General features: G+C 44.1%; 2 protein-coding genes across 2 annotated transcripts in view; both read right to left on the reverse strand.

Moving 5' to 3' along the window:
* TSC22D1 (TSC22 domain family member 1) overlaps positions 1–3004 on the reverse strand; it is a 127852-nt gene extending 124848 nt beyond the window's left edge. The window contains 1 exon segment of the mRNA XM_039251528.1: positions 35–3004. Within this exon segment, the coding sequence (XP_039107459.1) occupies positions 35–2916 (2882 nt within the window). The 5' untranslated portion in view covers positions 2917–3004.
* Positions 3005–3034: 30 nt separating this feature from the next.
* LOC120244799 (translation initiation factor IF-2-like) lies at positions 3035–3906 on the reverse strand. The gene is made up of 2 exons (XM_039251529.1): positions 3525–3906; positions 3035–3087 (listed from the first exon to the last, which is right to left on the reverse strand). The coding sequence occupies exons 1-2, from the start codon at positions 3770–3772 to the stop codon at positions 3048–3050; spliced, it is 288 nt and encodes a 95-aa protein (XP_039107460.1). The 5' UTR covers positions 3773–3906; the 3' UTR covers positions 3035–3047.
* Positions 3907–15877: the final 11971 nt, after the last annotated feature.

The following is a 15877-nucleotide window of genomic DNA, read 5'->3' on the forward strand; positions in this document are numbered from 1 at the left end:
GTTGAATGTCTGCATAAACATGACATGATCTTACCTCTCATCCTCGCCATCCACCAGGGGTGTCGTCAGCGGTAGCACCTTCAACGGGAAAAGAGAAGCAGGGGCTGCAAGGCTGCTGCTACTCCCATCTGAAACTGCTGACATTCCCCCACTGTCACCACTGATAGTCTGAGGTAAGCCAACTAAGGAGGGTTCCGCTGGGCGCCTGGCATCTTCAATTTGGCTTCCAATTGCCTGAGCTAATGATTGTGCAGAGAACTGAGTAGAACTTAGTGGTATCTGTTGTGCCAAAGGCAGATTTATGTTAGCTGCTATCAAGGGAGGTTGACTAACACTTTGAACCAAATTACCATTTTGAGTGGCAGGGGTTTGTGCTATATTCTGTGGTGGAACCAAGTTTGTTGGGACAGAAGGCATTCCGGAAGGACCAGTTGAACTAACCTGACTTGTAACAGAAATACTACTAGCAGAGGGCAAAGGACTAACTGCAGGCAACGGCTGCGAAACAACTTGAGCTACTGATTCTACTCCTTGTGGCTAGGGAGGCACAGTTAACAAGGTACTCTGGGGTGCAATGACCAATTGTTGAGGAAGGCTTGAAGCACTAGTTTGAACTCCCTGATGAATAATCGCAGTTTGAGCAGGTGGAACTATCTGTGAAGATGGAGGAGCACCTTGCTGAATAACTGAAGGTGTGACTTGGGTAGAGGGCTGCTGCACTGCAGTAGGTATGTTTGCTTGTTGACCGATATTTGCAATTTGACTGCCAGTAGGTACAACAGACACTGCTGTTTGAGCCTGGCCAACAGGCTGGCCAGATGCCCCTGCAGGTTGTGCCTGGATCGCTGCGGGCTGCACTGGCAGCTGGAGACTCTGTGGTTGAGCCGTAGGAATCACTGTTGTTCCTGCTCCCACTCCTGCAGAACTGGGCTGTCCAGAGGACACTGCTGTTTGAAGAATCGGCTGCTGCTGCACGTACTCTGAAGCAGGATTCTGAGTCACGGATTTACCGTGGCCTGGGACCATCTGCGTAGAAACAGCCGGCTGCTGCTGTCCATACTGTAACTGTTGGGGTGGTGCCCCTGGAAGGGGAGCTTGCACTGGAGGAACCGTCTGAGAATACGGCAGTTGGGGCTGAGCCAAACTGGAAATGGAAGGCTGCTGACCTAAAGCTGAAGTTACACCAACCACACTAACAGGTGATGGCTGGATACCAGTTGCAGCACTGATAGTGGCTTGTAGAGGTACTGGCTGAAGACCTTGCTTTTGAGGATAGCTCAGTTCTTGAGACTGTAATTGTACTTGCGTGATCTGTGACTGAGAAATACTCTGTGGTATGCTAACTGCTGGAATACTCTGGGGACCGGTGCTACAGAAATCCAGCTGCTGAAGAGCCATACCTTGAAGCGCTGATGGCTGCTGCTGTACCACCACAGTAGGGGCTCCCATCTCTCCGCTTCCCACACTCTCTGTGTAGTGACTCAGTGTGCTGACACTACTGCTCACTGAACTCCCACTAGTGCTCTCCCTCTCAGAAGTCACTTCTGCTGGGTTCTGTTTTACAGTTTCCACCACTTTATTTATCGCCACACCTTCTACGGCAGGTACAGCATTTTCTTTTTCATAGAACTCGGTGCAAGTCCATCTACCTTTTTTAAAGGGTTCAGAACTAGAATCTAACTTCACAACTCTGAACCTTGACGTGTTAACTGTTGGTTGCTGCTGCTGACTGGAAACTGACCCAGCAGCCATCCCTGCGGCTGCAATGGGGGCACTGTTAACAGCGGAGGAAGATACCGTACCATTGCCCATGCCACTCAAGATATTCACATTAACTCCGCTGCTCACTCCAGGCCCAACACTCACACTAGCAGCACTAGGAATATTGCTTGCATTTATAGTAGCATTACCAAGCATGCTGCTTGTCACACTAGGATTAAAACTACCCACAGCAGCAGTAATGTTAACATTATTCATTGTATTAGTGCCAGTAACAGAACTTATACCTATACTGCCAGTAGTACTCGGAGCACGGATATTAGTCATTACAGATGCAGGTGAGCCACCCAATGATACAGCAGAAGTTGGTGCAGCTGCTATAACACTGTCAGAGGTTCCAGCTGCAGAGAGTTTTCTGGATACTGGACTGGAGGGTGGTCCTCCAGGAATGGATGTACTGGCCACACCAGCATGGGATGGATGGTGGTGCCCATGGTGTAGGTGGTGCCCATGATGAATGTGATGGTGGTGATGGAGGTGGTGTGGATGAGCATTCCCATTGATCACAACATTCTGTTGTGGAAGGTGAGGCAAATGAGGCTGCGGAAGGTGGGGCTGGTTGGGAGAAACTGCCCCAGGTGTCTCAGCTTCCTGGAAGTTATTTAGAGTCTCTTCTGAGGAGCTGCGTTCAGGCTCCCCTAAGTCAGTAGCCCTGGAAAGTGACACATCAAGGATCTCGGAAGAAGACAGATCTTCCGTGTGAGATTCATCCAGGTCATCATAGCTCTCAGTGTCCTCTGCTATACTGTTGTTAGAGCTGATGCTGGCGGAGATCTGAGCCGGGGTAACGCTAGTTATCTGGAAGCCACTTTTCTTCTTCATTTGAGTTCCGCCTGGCGCAAGAGGCTGTGTCTGCAGCTGAGCCTGAGAAAGGAGGTTCAGGCTTTGTGGAGGCGGAGGCTGTGGTCCCGACGTAGAAGATGCTGCAGGAGGTGGCGGCTGGAGCAGCGACGGAGGCGGAAAATCCTCGGAAGATGTGGCATTACTACCAACGCCGGTACCTGCTGCATTGAGAGCAGAGGCGCTGCCACTACCGCTGCCCCTTCGAGGGAACATTGCCGGGTGCGCCATCTTCCTAGCACTAATGTCTGCGGCGGCCGCGGCCGCCGCGGCGGTGGACTCAGGCGGCTGGTGCATTGTGTCGGGTACCGGGGGGCGGAGGAGGCGAGTGCAATTTCCTTCTGCACCGTAATCTTTGTATTCAAGACGCCGGGGAGGAAAACGGGACCTGACGCTCCGCCCGGCGCGGTTCCTCCTTCTCCTCCTCCTTAGCCGAAGGCGCCGGCCGCTCCTGCCTTCGAGGGCGAGCTTCGGGAAGGGAGGATGAACGAGGGTGAACAGGGCGGCCAGGGACCCGAAGGGGGGACCCCTTCAGTCCTTCGCCATTCACTTTCCCCTCTAGTCTCACACCCCCCTTTATATTCCGCTTCACGTGGGGTGCGGGGCAGGAGGGAGGGGGAGACAAGGCAAGGGGGAGACAAGGGGAGGGGGTGGGAAAACCGAGAAATGCCCACCTTCTCCGGACAACTCAGAAGCCACCTCAACCCCTCCTCCCGCCGCGGCGGCGGCCGCTGCAAAACCCTCCCGGTCGCTCTGCACGAAAGCAGCGCGGAGCGAGTGTCGCCTTCCCTTCACCACCCCCCAGCGCCGCCGCCGCCGCCGGCGAGCCCCGAGCTCAGTGTCGCTCAAACCTCCCCTCCCGGCCCCACTGTCCCCGCTCGGCCCTCCCCCCACGCCCCTCGGACCCTTTCAAACCCCCTGGGCTCGCGGCGGCTGTTCCGTGAGCAAACGCTGGCCGCGGCTGGGGCCCGGGCGGCGAGGCTCGGAGCGGGGCGGCGGCGGCGGCGGCGGCGGCGGGGCGCCCGGTACGGTGAGCCCAGCAACGAGGCGCGGGCGGGCGCGCAGAGACGCCGGGTCCTCGCGGAGCACGGCCGGGGCGCGGCGGCGGCACTGGCAGCGGGAGCCCAGGGACCGCTCCATCACTGGCAGCCATGGAGCCCGAGCATTTTCCTCCCTCAGGGCAGGCGCCTCGGCTCGGCACACGTCCTCGGGGAGGAAGGGGCCGGCGCCCGAGCCTCCCCGGAGGGCGGCGGGATGTGCGCTAGCGCAGAGGGGTGCGAGCCGCTCCTGTCCGCTTCCTCCTCAGCCGGCTCGTCCTCACCCTGCTGCTCCCGCGGCCCGGGCGGGAGGGGGCCCGCAGGCAGCGGCGGCTCCTTTCTCGGCGGCGTTGGTGGCCAGACGGGCTGGTGCAAGCGACTGCAGCCGACGCCGTTCAAAGGAACGAGAGGTGGGGTTGGTCGGTGTCGGCAAACGGGGCGGGTGAGTGGGTGGGTGCCGAGGGAGGGCGGCGGGCGGGGAGGGGGCTGTGGTGGTTGTTACTAGTGCTCTTCTCCGGCTCCACCGTATCCCCCAGTCTCTCGCGGCAACGGGAGAGGAGGGACCAGCGCCCGAGCGCAGAAGGAGGAGGGGCGACCGTCGGCGAGAGGAGGCGGCGGCGGTGGCGGGGGGAGGGGGCAAGCAAAGGAGAAGGAGGGAAGATGGCGTCTGCGCATGCGCCCCGGCGCCGCAGACATAAAGCCGGGTCTGGCGAAGAAGGCGGCGGCGGGGCTTCGGGCCTTGCCGAGCGCTCGGTCTGCCGACGGAAATTGCCGAAGGCTGGCGGAGGCTCCGACTCCGGGGGCGGTGGGGGTGGGGAGTTGCGGCCGAGGGAGCGAATCCGGGTCGGCCTGTGAGTTTCGGCCTGAGTGGGGGTGGGGCAGGGTGCGGGGAGCGCGCAGGTTAGGTGTGTCCGCCCTGTTCTCTCACGCGGCCGGTGCGCGCGCGCGCGGGCACGCGACAGGGGAGGGGGGCGCGTGGGGTGGGGCCCGCGGAGGCTGCTGGAGCAGTGGGTCTCCGGTGTACGCGCTCTGGGTGGTGTTCCCCCCTGCCTGCGGAATGGGTAATGAGGCTTTTCTCCGCAGCAACAGCATCACGAGTTTCAGTTCCCAAGAGCCCGCCGCCGCCACCGCCACGATACGACATGAGTCAGGCTTTCTTCCTTGGCGCGTGGCGGAGCCCTCCTCCCCCTCGCCGCACCGCACCTGGGCTCACCCCCGGCCCGCGTCGCCCGCGCCCCCTAGGCGGAGGCCCCCGTGCCGGGAGCTGCGCGGGCCACGTAAGGCCCGAGTGTCTTCGAGATAGGTGCTGCCTTTTGTGCAGTGCAGTTGCGGCTGCCATGCGGTCCCCTTGCCCTTCGACGGGCAGGGGTGAGCCAGGCCCCAGCGAACAGATGTTGCAGCCGCTCGGTATTAACCACCTAAGTTCCTCCGGGGTAGGGCTCTTCGCAGGAGAGGGCGTGCTTGCAGTCCATCCCTACCTGGAGGGAAGCAGCAGCCCAGCCCAACTAATTGACCTCAACAGGTGGAGCTTATTTCCAGCAGAGAGGTCTTTTCCTTTAATTGTCCAGGCTGTATAGCCCCCATAGGATTGACTTAAAAGACAAAGTCCTAGTGGTGACACAAGTGCAGATAAACGAAGACTACCTTTTAGGGTTAGAAAAGAAAAAGCCATCTGTAATTCCAGTTTAAAAAAAAAAAATCTGCATGGTCTGAGCATGGTTCTACAAAGCAATGTTAGGTTTGATTGGAGGCAGTTTACTGGAAGTTGCTTCCCTAGCATTCATTACACGTCAAACATTCTGGCTCCAAACTAGAATGTACTACTAAGCGAGAATGTACTTCTCGCTCAGGAATTAACAACAAACTGATATGGAAAACCCTAGATAGAAATTTTTTATTTTTTTAACCTAGGTTGTGGGGGAATAAACTTTTATGGTTAGACTTCTAATTAAGGAAATCTCACAGATTTACAGATCTATAATCCTATTTGAGGATCTTGTTTAAGCATAAAGAGCTGAATTCTCTTGCAGAGTTTGATAGACCTCTAGTTGTCAATTCAGCGCATTACCTTTAGAATTCTCTACACTCTTTTCTTCATTTCATTCCATCCCTCACAGTGTCACCATTCTCTTATAGTACTGAATAGAAATGCACCCTCAACATCCTGTGTTTATCCTGAATCAAAGCCATGATATATTGCTGTTTTTTCTGTGGTCTCCCCCCCCACCCCCCCGCCGCCACTGAGCCAAAACGACAGAACTGCATTTTTCACTTCAAATTGCTAATGTGGAGCTCTGCATTAGGTACAAAGTAGGTGCTCACAAATAATTGAAAATGGTGTGGTAATGAAAATCAAATAGATTTGAATAGATCTTATTTGTCTTATAATCATGAATATGTGAGTGATTATATTTTTACATACCCATGGCCATTGGTGTATTTTACAAAAATAATTTAATACCCTCAACAGCTTTTGTTTCAAGTGAAAAGGGTGGTGAATAGTGGCCATCCATTGTTGAAATGCAAATCTGACATGCTATTTCAACAGTTTGTGAATGGAAAATAGAAGCTATCCTAACCAATTGACCTGCAATGGAATGTAGGTAGGCAAAATGTTTCTTTGGACTAGTGTGAAAGAAAATGCTCTTGATCTCTCAAAATGTTGCATTAGGTCCAAGTTTTAAATTACCCCAAACAACAGCTCAACACCCCCTTGGGCCCTAAATAGCCTCTATGATTGTGCTGATATGGTTAGAAGCAGAAGAAACATATAATAAAGTCTTACCCAAAGTTGACAGAATGGGGTGAGATAACCCTATAAAAGCAGATACTTGTTCTGATAACCAGTAGTAAAGGATATTGTTTGGGGCTGTTTTGTTGGAAGGGGAGTAATATTATTTCTTTTAAAAGGAGATGGGGGGCGGCGGGCTCACCTGGGTGGCTCATTCGGTTAAGTGTCTGACTTTGGCTCAGGTCATCATCTAGAGAGCCTGGAGCCTACTTCAGATTCTATATCTCCCTCTCTTTCTGCCCCTCCCTCACTTGCACTCTCTCTCTCTGTCTCAAAAATAAATATCAAAAAAATTTTCTGAAAAAAAGTTTGTTTTTTTAAACTTCCAGGAAAATATTAAGCTGTAAGAAAATACACTCTTTTCAAATGTATTTCATTTTTGTCTGTCATATCACTTTCAAATTCCTGTCACTAAGATATAAAGAGCAGCTCCACAATTATGGAAACCTGAGTTTTAAAAACCTCTCTATATCTATCAGTTGCCAGCCTTTCTGTGACCAGGAATACCTGAATACAAGTACATTAAAACAAACAGAAGCATTTGAACAGCCAGGTGTTATCATGTTACCACCTTTTAATGAAAATACAAAAAGTCTGGACTTTTTTTTTTTTGCACTGATATTAAATGCCTACTGCTATATGTAATGAAGTCATTAAGTTTCTTTGAACTCAGTACGAGTTATCCTTTGCCTTTTGAAAGACTGAATTTCCCCTGTTTACATCCTGAAGGTGTAGCTCTGAATTCCTCTTTATTGACTAAAAGATTAGTGTGTAGTGGAGTGTTCACTTAAATCTAGTTATTGCGACATTGCAAGCTAATGTGTATGCTTGGCTGTGTTTAGTGTTTTTTCTACCATAAAATGGAAAATTGGCTGAATATTATAACAATTCACCTTTTTGTGAGAACTGTGAAATAGGTCAGTATTTAAAACCAAGTGCTTCTCCAAATGTAATGCCCTCAAAGAGCAGGAAGGGAATACTTACACTCAGAATGGCTGCGAGTAGCAAAGACATACTAAAGAGAAGGGTGTGCAGAAAAATGCCACTGTTCGACTAGTAATTCTAGCTAACCAGTGCTTCAATCATGCAGTATTACTTACCTGTAACTTTTGAACGTCATCTGAAAAAAAAAGTCAAAATTGTATACAAGTTATAAACATGAAAAAAATTACACATTTTTACCTATGCAGAAACTTATGCCTGGAGGTATGACAGCATGTTTATAAATCAATTTGTTTTCTAGAAAAACAATTTTGAAATTTATTTTGAGAGAGAACGCGTGTGTTTGCACACACATGGCAGTAAGCACACATGGGCAAAAACAGGGTAGGGACAGAGGGAGAGAGAAGGAGAATCCCAAGCAGGCTCTACACTCAGCAGGGAGCCTGATGCAGGGGTCCAACCCACCAACCGCGAGATCCTGACCTAAGCCTAAATGAAGAGTCACACGCCTCACGAACTGAGGCACCCAGGCGCCCCTCTCTGGAAAATTTTTTAAATTTTAAAATTTTAAAATGAGACCAGAAGTAGTATATGCTATTTGACTTTTATAAATAGCACAAAATTCTTATTTTGAAATTTCTCACTCAAATTTCAATGAGTACAATTTAACTTATAATTGATTAGTTTTTGCAGCATTTGTTAAATTTTCAGTGCAAGTATGTTTCTGTTTGGGGAGCCTTGGGTGTCTTACTTGGTTAAGTGTCCGTATCTTGATTTCAGCTCAGGTCATGATCTCACAGTTCATGAGATTGAGCCGTAAGTCTGGCTCAGCGCTGAAAGGGAGGAGACGGCTTGGAATTCTCTCCCTGTCTCTCTGCCCCTCCCCTGCTCATGTTCTCTCTCTCTCTCTCTCTCTCTCTCTCTCAAAATAAATGAATAAACATTTAAAAAAAAACAGTATGTTTCTAGTCAGTGAAACAATTTTATATCCTCAAATGAGATATGCTTACAAGATAAAAGAAGTTTGAAGTCAGAAATTTCAATTTACGAAAAAGGGGGCACACCACTATACATTAGCTCATTTAATTCTGTCCTTTGAAGGAGAAGACATTATCATTGTCATTTTAGAAGTGATCAAAGAGAGGTTAAATAACTTGTCCAAAGTTTATACCTAAACCTGAGTATTCAGGTCCTTTTAATTTCAGATTCCATGCCTCTGTGTTAAGAGATGTTTCTAAAAAAGCAGTCTGAACTCCAGGGACTAGCATTTTTCAAAACTCTCTCGGAAATTAATGAGTGTTCTTTTAATGCTTTTGAACGCCAAGAAAGATATGCTGCATACACACTAATTGCATACAACTTTTCTTCTACATGAAGAGAATAAAAGGCTATTTCCCTTGCTTGACCAAATGTAAATGTTACAGATTCTGCTATAGTCAGTCTTTTCTGACTCATGAATGTGTTAACTTGGAGAATTTCCTCACAACTGAAAAAAAAATCATTTTTAACTTCTGCAACAAAACTGTGAAGTGACATTGGAAAAATAAATAATTTGTTAATTTAGATTTTTTAAGTCTATAATGAAATAACACTCTAAATCTCTCTAGATGAGAACTAATATTTATTTAAGGCCTACTCTGTACCACATATTGTTCTAAATGCTTTAAGTGTTTTATCTCCATCCTCACAACAGTATAAAGTAAGGACTATAATTCCCCCATTTTACAAATGAGTAAAGTAAAGTGCAGAGAAGTTGGCAAGTAGTGGGACTAAAATCCAAATCACTGCAGTGTAACCACCCCTTCACAGCTGCCTCCAGACATATTGTTAAATCAGGCTCCTGCCAATTCTAGCTCCAAAGTTAAATTTCTACAGAATACTCATGTTTTGATTTTTCTAATGAAATATCTTCAAAGAATCTGGGAAGCACCATTTTCTCCCAACGTTGGGACATTCTAAGAATGTACATTTTATAGATTCTACTGTGGCTACGTAGGAATTGGACATAAATGAACAGAATAACAATTTGATAAGTTGGATGATCCTTCACTGATCAAAAGCAGATGTCGAATGCATGAAAAAAAAACCATTAATCACACATAATTGGGGAATGCTGTCTATATAGGACAAGATAAATGTTTTCCCATTTTAGCAATTAGCATTTATTGAACATGAGCGCCTGTAGAATAGAGACAAAGCAGCCTAGCCTTTTCAATATGCTCAAGGACCAATTTGTATTTGTACATCTTTTCGAATACTTAAAGTTATAGAAATAAACACATTTGTTATTTTTGTTTATATCATAATTGTAATAAGACCTCCACCATCCATGAACCAAAACCAGGTCAAGAAGCACAAATAGCAACCAGTATTTCTTTGTGTTTAAAGATTAGGTTCTTGAACACTTAGGTATATCTCAAGCTCAAAGCTCAAGGGAAAGGAATGGCTATTGAAGTCATTCCTTAGCATGGAAGGAATTTTCCTTCAGTCATTCATTTTCTCCCTCTGCTCTGACTTTATCTTTGAGAAGAAAATTGATAAAGTAGTTTTTAGTAACATACTTAAGTTGACATTTCCAGTTAATTTCACTGTAGAAGAAAAACAGGAAATCATTAGTCTTAAAGGCCAATATCTTTTCTTATTTTAATACCTTTAAAAAAAGAAGAGAAATCCTAGATGCACACAAGCTGAATTAGAGTCAGAAGCACAAGGTAAAATACTGTTAATATTATGACCATATGATACTACAGGCAACAGCACTGCTTACATATGGAAGGTGTTTACAAAACCCTCTGAATGAATGATAAAATTAGAATGATTTAAAGAGATATTAGAATTTCAAAGAAAAGTGTGAGATTGAATTTAGGAAGGAAAAACCCAACATAATTGATTTGTTTTGTTACACACTATACACACTTGTCAGAATAAAAAAAAAAAAAATAAGTATCTGAGTCAACCTAAATATGAAGTTAAATATAAAGTTAATTCCAAAGATGCCAACCAAGCTTTCCATCAAAAAATGGAAGAGAAGGTCCAGGTGCTTTTTTGTCCTAGTTATTTATAGATAGGAATGGGATCACATGATAATGCCAACTCAGTGGTTTAACTTTGATTTTAAAAGAGTTTCTAAACCTCCTTATTCAAGTCAAAACTGACATTGCAAAAATAATTGCTATATTATACCTGTATCAATACATATTTGAATAAAATGGGGTAATATTCTATATTATCCCAACATTGATCCCAAATTATTGACAAAAACAAGAGTTTTGAAAGGAATACTTCCAATGAAAAGCATTTTGAGAAAGAAGCTAAATTTTCTTTATTTTGTCAAGCATATGATAGGCACTCAATAAAAAGAATTTCTTAAATTCCACATTATGTAATAATGTCAGCATAATTTATCACATGAACTTTACTACTAGACTTTTCACAAGATGTTTCTGAAGCACATTAAGATCAGAAATTATGACATTAGGAAACAAGCTCATTATCAAAATTTTGGTCAAGGGCATTTAATGGTATTAAATTTCCTTCTCTGTTCTTTACTTGATCTCTGTAAAATTCTCCTTGTCCAACCTAAGCCTATAGCAACTTGCTGACTACTCTTTTTCATGGAACATCATGCCCAAAGCATTTTTTTTTTGTAAGCAGCAAAGTCCAGTGACAATGGTAAGAAGATATGAGTTGAATCTCTATCTCCTTTTCTGATAGCTTTGCATTTGTGTAGGGACAGTGCATTATGTTAAATACTAATGAGAACTGGAATCCTCAGGCTTTGTGGATTCTGGAAATGCATTCTTTCCATCCTAGTTTAACGATATGAAGAATTTATATGCTTCTTCCAGTCAGATGAGCTCCAGAATTATTTTCTAAGAACTTACTTGGCATGACTAGTCACTGACCTCATACAAAGCCTACAATGAATAGAGTAATTTCAGATAAAATGATCCATTGTTTAAAGCTTGACTTAGTTAATATGTCTAAAAATTTACTGGCTGTCTGTTAGTCAAAACTTACATTTTGAAGTGTTAATATCAAATGAGGGTTTTGCTATTATTTTTGCACTTCTTCCTGCATGAAACATTTCTTCTTTTTTTTTATGATTGTAAAGGATAATAGGACACTATTGGTATGCCATTTTGGTATATTGATATTTTGAGCTGTAGGTTCTTAGAAAGCAAATGCAGGGCTTTCTCTGAACTCCCTTTATATACCTGAAGACACAGTCTCCAAAAGGAACTCTGTTATCATAGATGCCCTCCCCTGGAGTTAGTTTCCTCAACCAAGGAACTTTGACTCTTGTCCTGGAGAGGAAACTTCAAATTGACACCACACTCAGACAAACTTTGTCACAAACTACTATGCCTCCCATCTATTCGTCTAATGGCCCAGTCATCTTTCCTAAAAATCATTCACTCTCCCCCAAGAGACTTATCTCTCTCCTCCCCTTTCTCTATTAAGATAGCATTTAATCCTGAATTCTAAAGACACCTCAGAGAGTGATTCATTGTTCCTGAGTGTCTCCTGTGTATACATGAGGTAGACCTGTTAATAAACTTGTTTGTTTTTCTCGTTAATCTGTCTATAACAAGAGTCTCAGCCAAGAACTCAGAAAGGTAGAGGGAAAATTATTTTTCCTTCCCTACAAATGTCAGAATAATAAAAGTCACCTTCTATTATATAACTAAGGTTAGAATAAAAAAGCTACGTTGCTGATCATTATGGATATGTTTTTAAGTGAAGTACATAATATTTACTTAACAAAGTATCCAAGTGTCCACTAAATTATTTTTTAATGATAATGATTCTGTAGCTGAAGTATATCCCTAATGAATACACAGTAACTGCCTCAAAATAGGACTTCTTTATGCTCCTCCTTTCTTTGGAAGAACAGGAAGATTTTGACCCCAGAGCCTCTCAGATCTGTACAATCTTCCGAGGAGGCAAAACACCATTTCCACCCAGCTCTGCCTTATTAAAATATCCACAGAAAATAGTCTTTGACACTGTTTCCAATGATTCTGCTCTCATGAGACATTAACTTAGCATTCATCTTATTACTAGTTATACCAGATGAGTCAATCATTTAAGACTCAGACCTTAACATATTTTCAAATGGCTTTGACCTACAAGTCAAAAAAATTTTACCTTACTGTAAATTTTTTAATGTCACATGGGTTTTATAGTGAACATCATACCCTATTTCTCTCACTTCCCTTCCCATTCACCTCCCCGCCATCCCTTCCCCCACTCTCATTTGCCTCACCATACATCAGAAATTGAAATTACAACCAGCTTCAAGTTGATGAAACCCCAAAATAGCATACAACTTCATTTTCTTCCTTGTGATAATTGTGTAGCAGCAGCCAACTAAAAACACCCCTGTTCATCCTAAGTACATGACGAGCTGTATTTCATGAATAATAGTGCTACAAAAACATAGACAGTAAAAGCAAATAAAAGCATCTTGCCTATTAAAAGAACTTTCAACATCTCGCAAATATACTTTAAGAACCACAGCTGATCTCATCTGAGTTGTACTGCAGATATTTTTCACTTCATTAGGTTAAAATATGGGGTTTTCCCCCCTGTAAAGTACTTAATGTAGAATTAAAGTATATAATAATCTGTGAACTGCTATATTGGTAAAAACTAGAAGATAAGAAGTGTGGAGTTTTGTTCTCCTAACTTAGAAGAACTAAGAACAGGAAAAATAAGATTGACCCAACTTCAGTGTCATTAATTGAGTATCTATTGTATGCCCTTTATGAGACGGAATTGCCTGTCCAGTGGTCTTTTATATAGCAGTGAAAGCACAAAAGGAGACAACCTTCTCTCCCTAACCTCACCGCCAGCTCTAAAGTTTATTTGCATAACCTTACTGTAAACAAAGGGCAAATGGAAAGGAGCAGGAGAACAATTTGGTTCGTGTTTCATCAAAGACATTCTTCCTCCAGGTTAAAGGTAACCAGAAACTTCCAAATCATGGTAAATACCTCATAATCCCCTAACTACATATAGGCACAATATGGATCTTTGCAAATTAGATAAGAATGATTTCACTGTGGGGCACCTGGTTGGCTCAGTTGGTGAAGCATGCACCTCTTAAAAAGTAATATCAACACGAAATAATAGCAGCATTATAGGTTAGAAACTATGACGCCTCACTGATGGGTACATCTGCTGGAAAGTGGGCATCAGATAGCGCCCAGTACAGGTGTAAAACGCTGCAATTACGGTTCCTTAGTACAACAATTGATTTTAAGTGTAAGAGTATTATTCGTTGTCTTAATTTTTTGTTGCTGGGTTTTCACTATTTTTTTTTTAATGGCAGACATTTGGAGGTAGAAAAATCTCTGTATTCTAAATCTAACAATATTACTAAGATGACCAGGAAAATGCACCAAACATAGCAGAAAGCAAGATAGTAACAACACACTAAAAGATTCTTTGAGGCTGCTTATTCCCTGAAAACCTCATGACAGGGATGCCTGGGTGGTTCAGTCGGTTGAGCGTCCGACTTCGGCTCAGGTCATGATCTCAAGGTTCGTGGGTTCGAGCCCTGCGTCAGGTTCTGTGCTGACAGCTAGCTCAGAGCCTGGAGCCTGTTTCAGATTCTGTGTCTCCCTCTCTCTCTGACCCTCTCTTACTCACACTGTCTCTCTCTCTCTCTCTCTCAGAAATAAACACTAAAAAAAAAAAAACAAAAAAAACCTCATGACAGCAAACAACCCTGCATAGAATAAAATTGTGTCCCTGTGCATTTAACATTCACCAATTTTTTTTTAAATTTTTTTTAATGTTTTTTATTTATTTCTAGGAGAGAGAGAGAGAGAGAGAGAGACACAGCTTGAGCAGGGGAGGGTCAGAGAGAGAGGGAGTCACAGACTGAAACAGGCTCCAGGCTCCGAGCTGGCAGTCAGCGCAGAGCCCGACGCGGGGCTCGAACCCACGAACCGCGAGATCATGACCTGAGCGAAAGTCGGACCCTTAACCGACTAAGCCACCCGGGCGCCCCAACATTCACCAATTTTATAGTTAAGAGTTAAGAGACTCTTAACTATAGAGAACAAACTAAGGGTTGCTGGAGGGGAGGTGGATGGCGAATGAGCTAAAGCGGTGATGGGTATAAAGGAGGGCACGTGTTGGAATAAGCAATGGGTGTTGTATGTAAGTGATGAATCATTAAATTCTACTTCTTAAATCAATATTACACTACATGTTCACTAACTTGAATTTAAATAAAATCCTGGAAGGAAAAAATAAAAATAACAGTAATTTTGTTATTAGCTCTACCTTTAAGGCACTAAAATGAAGCTTTTAAAAATATAAGCTTGAGCTCCATTTGTTTTAAAGATTTTATTTTACTTATTCAAGTAATTTCTACAAGCAACGTGGGGCTTGAACTCACAACCCCAACACCAAGAGCCACATGCTCTTCAGACTGAGGCAGCAAGGTGCCCCTTCATCTCCATTTTCAACAAGGAAACTAGGAAACACTTTAAAAGCTTAAACCTGCTCATGCTGTTCAGGAAAGGCCGTCATTCCATGGACTTGGCTGTGGCTCTTCCAGGGCCAGAAGGCAGAGCCTGAAGCCTATTGCACAGATTAAATTGCATTTTGATCAATATTTTAGGTACAACCACTACCTCCTTATCTGCATGGGAATTTCTCAAGGGCAGTTTGCATTCTGAGACCATCCTGACTCTCTCAATTAACACCAGTCAGGTCCCAATCTCCAAGCTGTAATGTGTGCACAAAGAAGGGATGTGAAATCACTGGGAATTTGGTCTAGACCAAAAGAAAAAAAAAGGCCTATGTAGGCAAATCTTTTTTTTTGGGGGGGGGGGGAATCCATTAAAGTATTACATTAAAGTATTATACTTTATCCACTATTTAGGAAGAATTCCACCATTACTTTCTCCTAATCGCAAAGATAACAAGGAATTGATTGCTGTTGTTTCAGTGAGGTCTCTCTGCCCACAAACATTTGTTACAGACTTGTCTAAATGGTAGCTCATTTTAATTTTTTATTTATTTTTAAAGTTATTTTTTAAAGTTTATTTATTTTGAGAGAGAGAGAGAATCCCAAGCAGGCTCCACATTGCCAATGCAGAGCCTGATGCAGGGCTCAAAGTCACGAAACGTGAGATCAAGACCTGATCCAAAATCAAGAGTTGGACGCTTAAAGAGTGACCCACCCAGGCGCCCCTAAATTGTAACTCATTTTTAATGTGGAACTGAAAACTCTACTTGTGCCTACAGACTTTGTTCCAGAGCATTCTGTAATGATTATAATCATAGTTCAGTAGATAATATTATACAACCAGCAGAAATGTACAATAATCAGGTCATCAAAGAATAATAGGGTCAGTAGTGGAGCAAGTACTTAGGGATACTGAAGTGATGTTCAGAAAGTCTGCATGGGGATAGAATTTAAATCTAATACAGAACTCTCAGGTGCCTGTGGTAGATTGAAGAGCAG

Source organism: Hyaena hyaena, unplaced genomic scaffold (genome assembly GCF_003009895.1).
Source record: "Hyaena hyaena isolate Hyena2069 unplaced genomic scaffold, ASM300989v1 scaffold_394, whole genome shotgun sequence".
In the NCBI taxonomy this organism is placed as follows: Eukaryota; Metazoa; Chordata; class Mammalia; order Carnivora; family Hyaenidae; genus Hyaena; species Hyaena hyaena.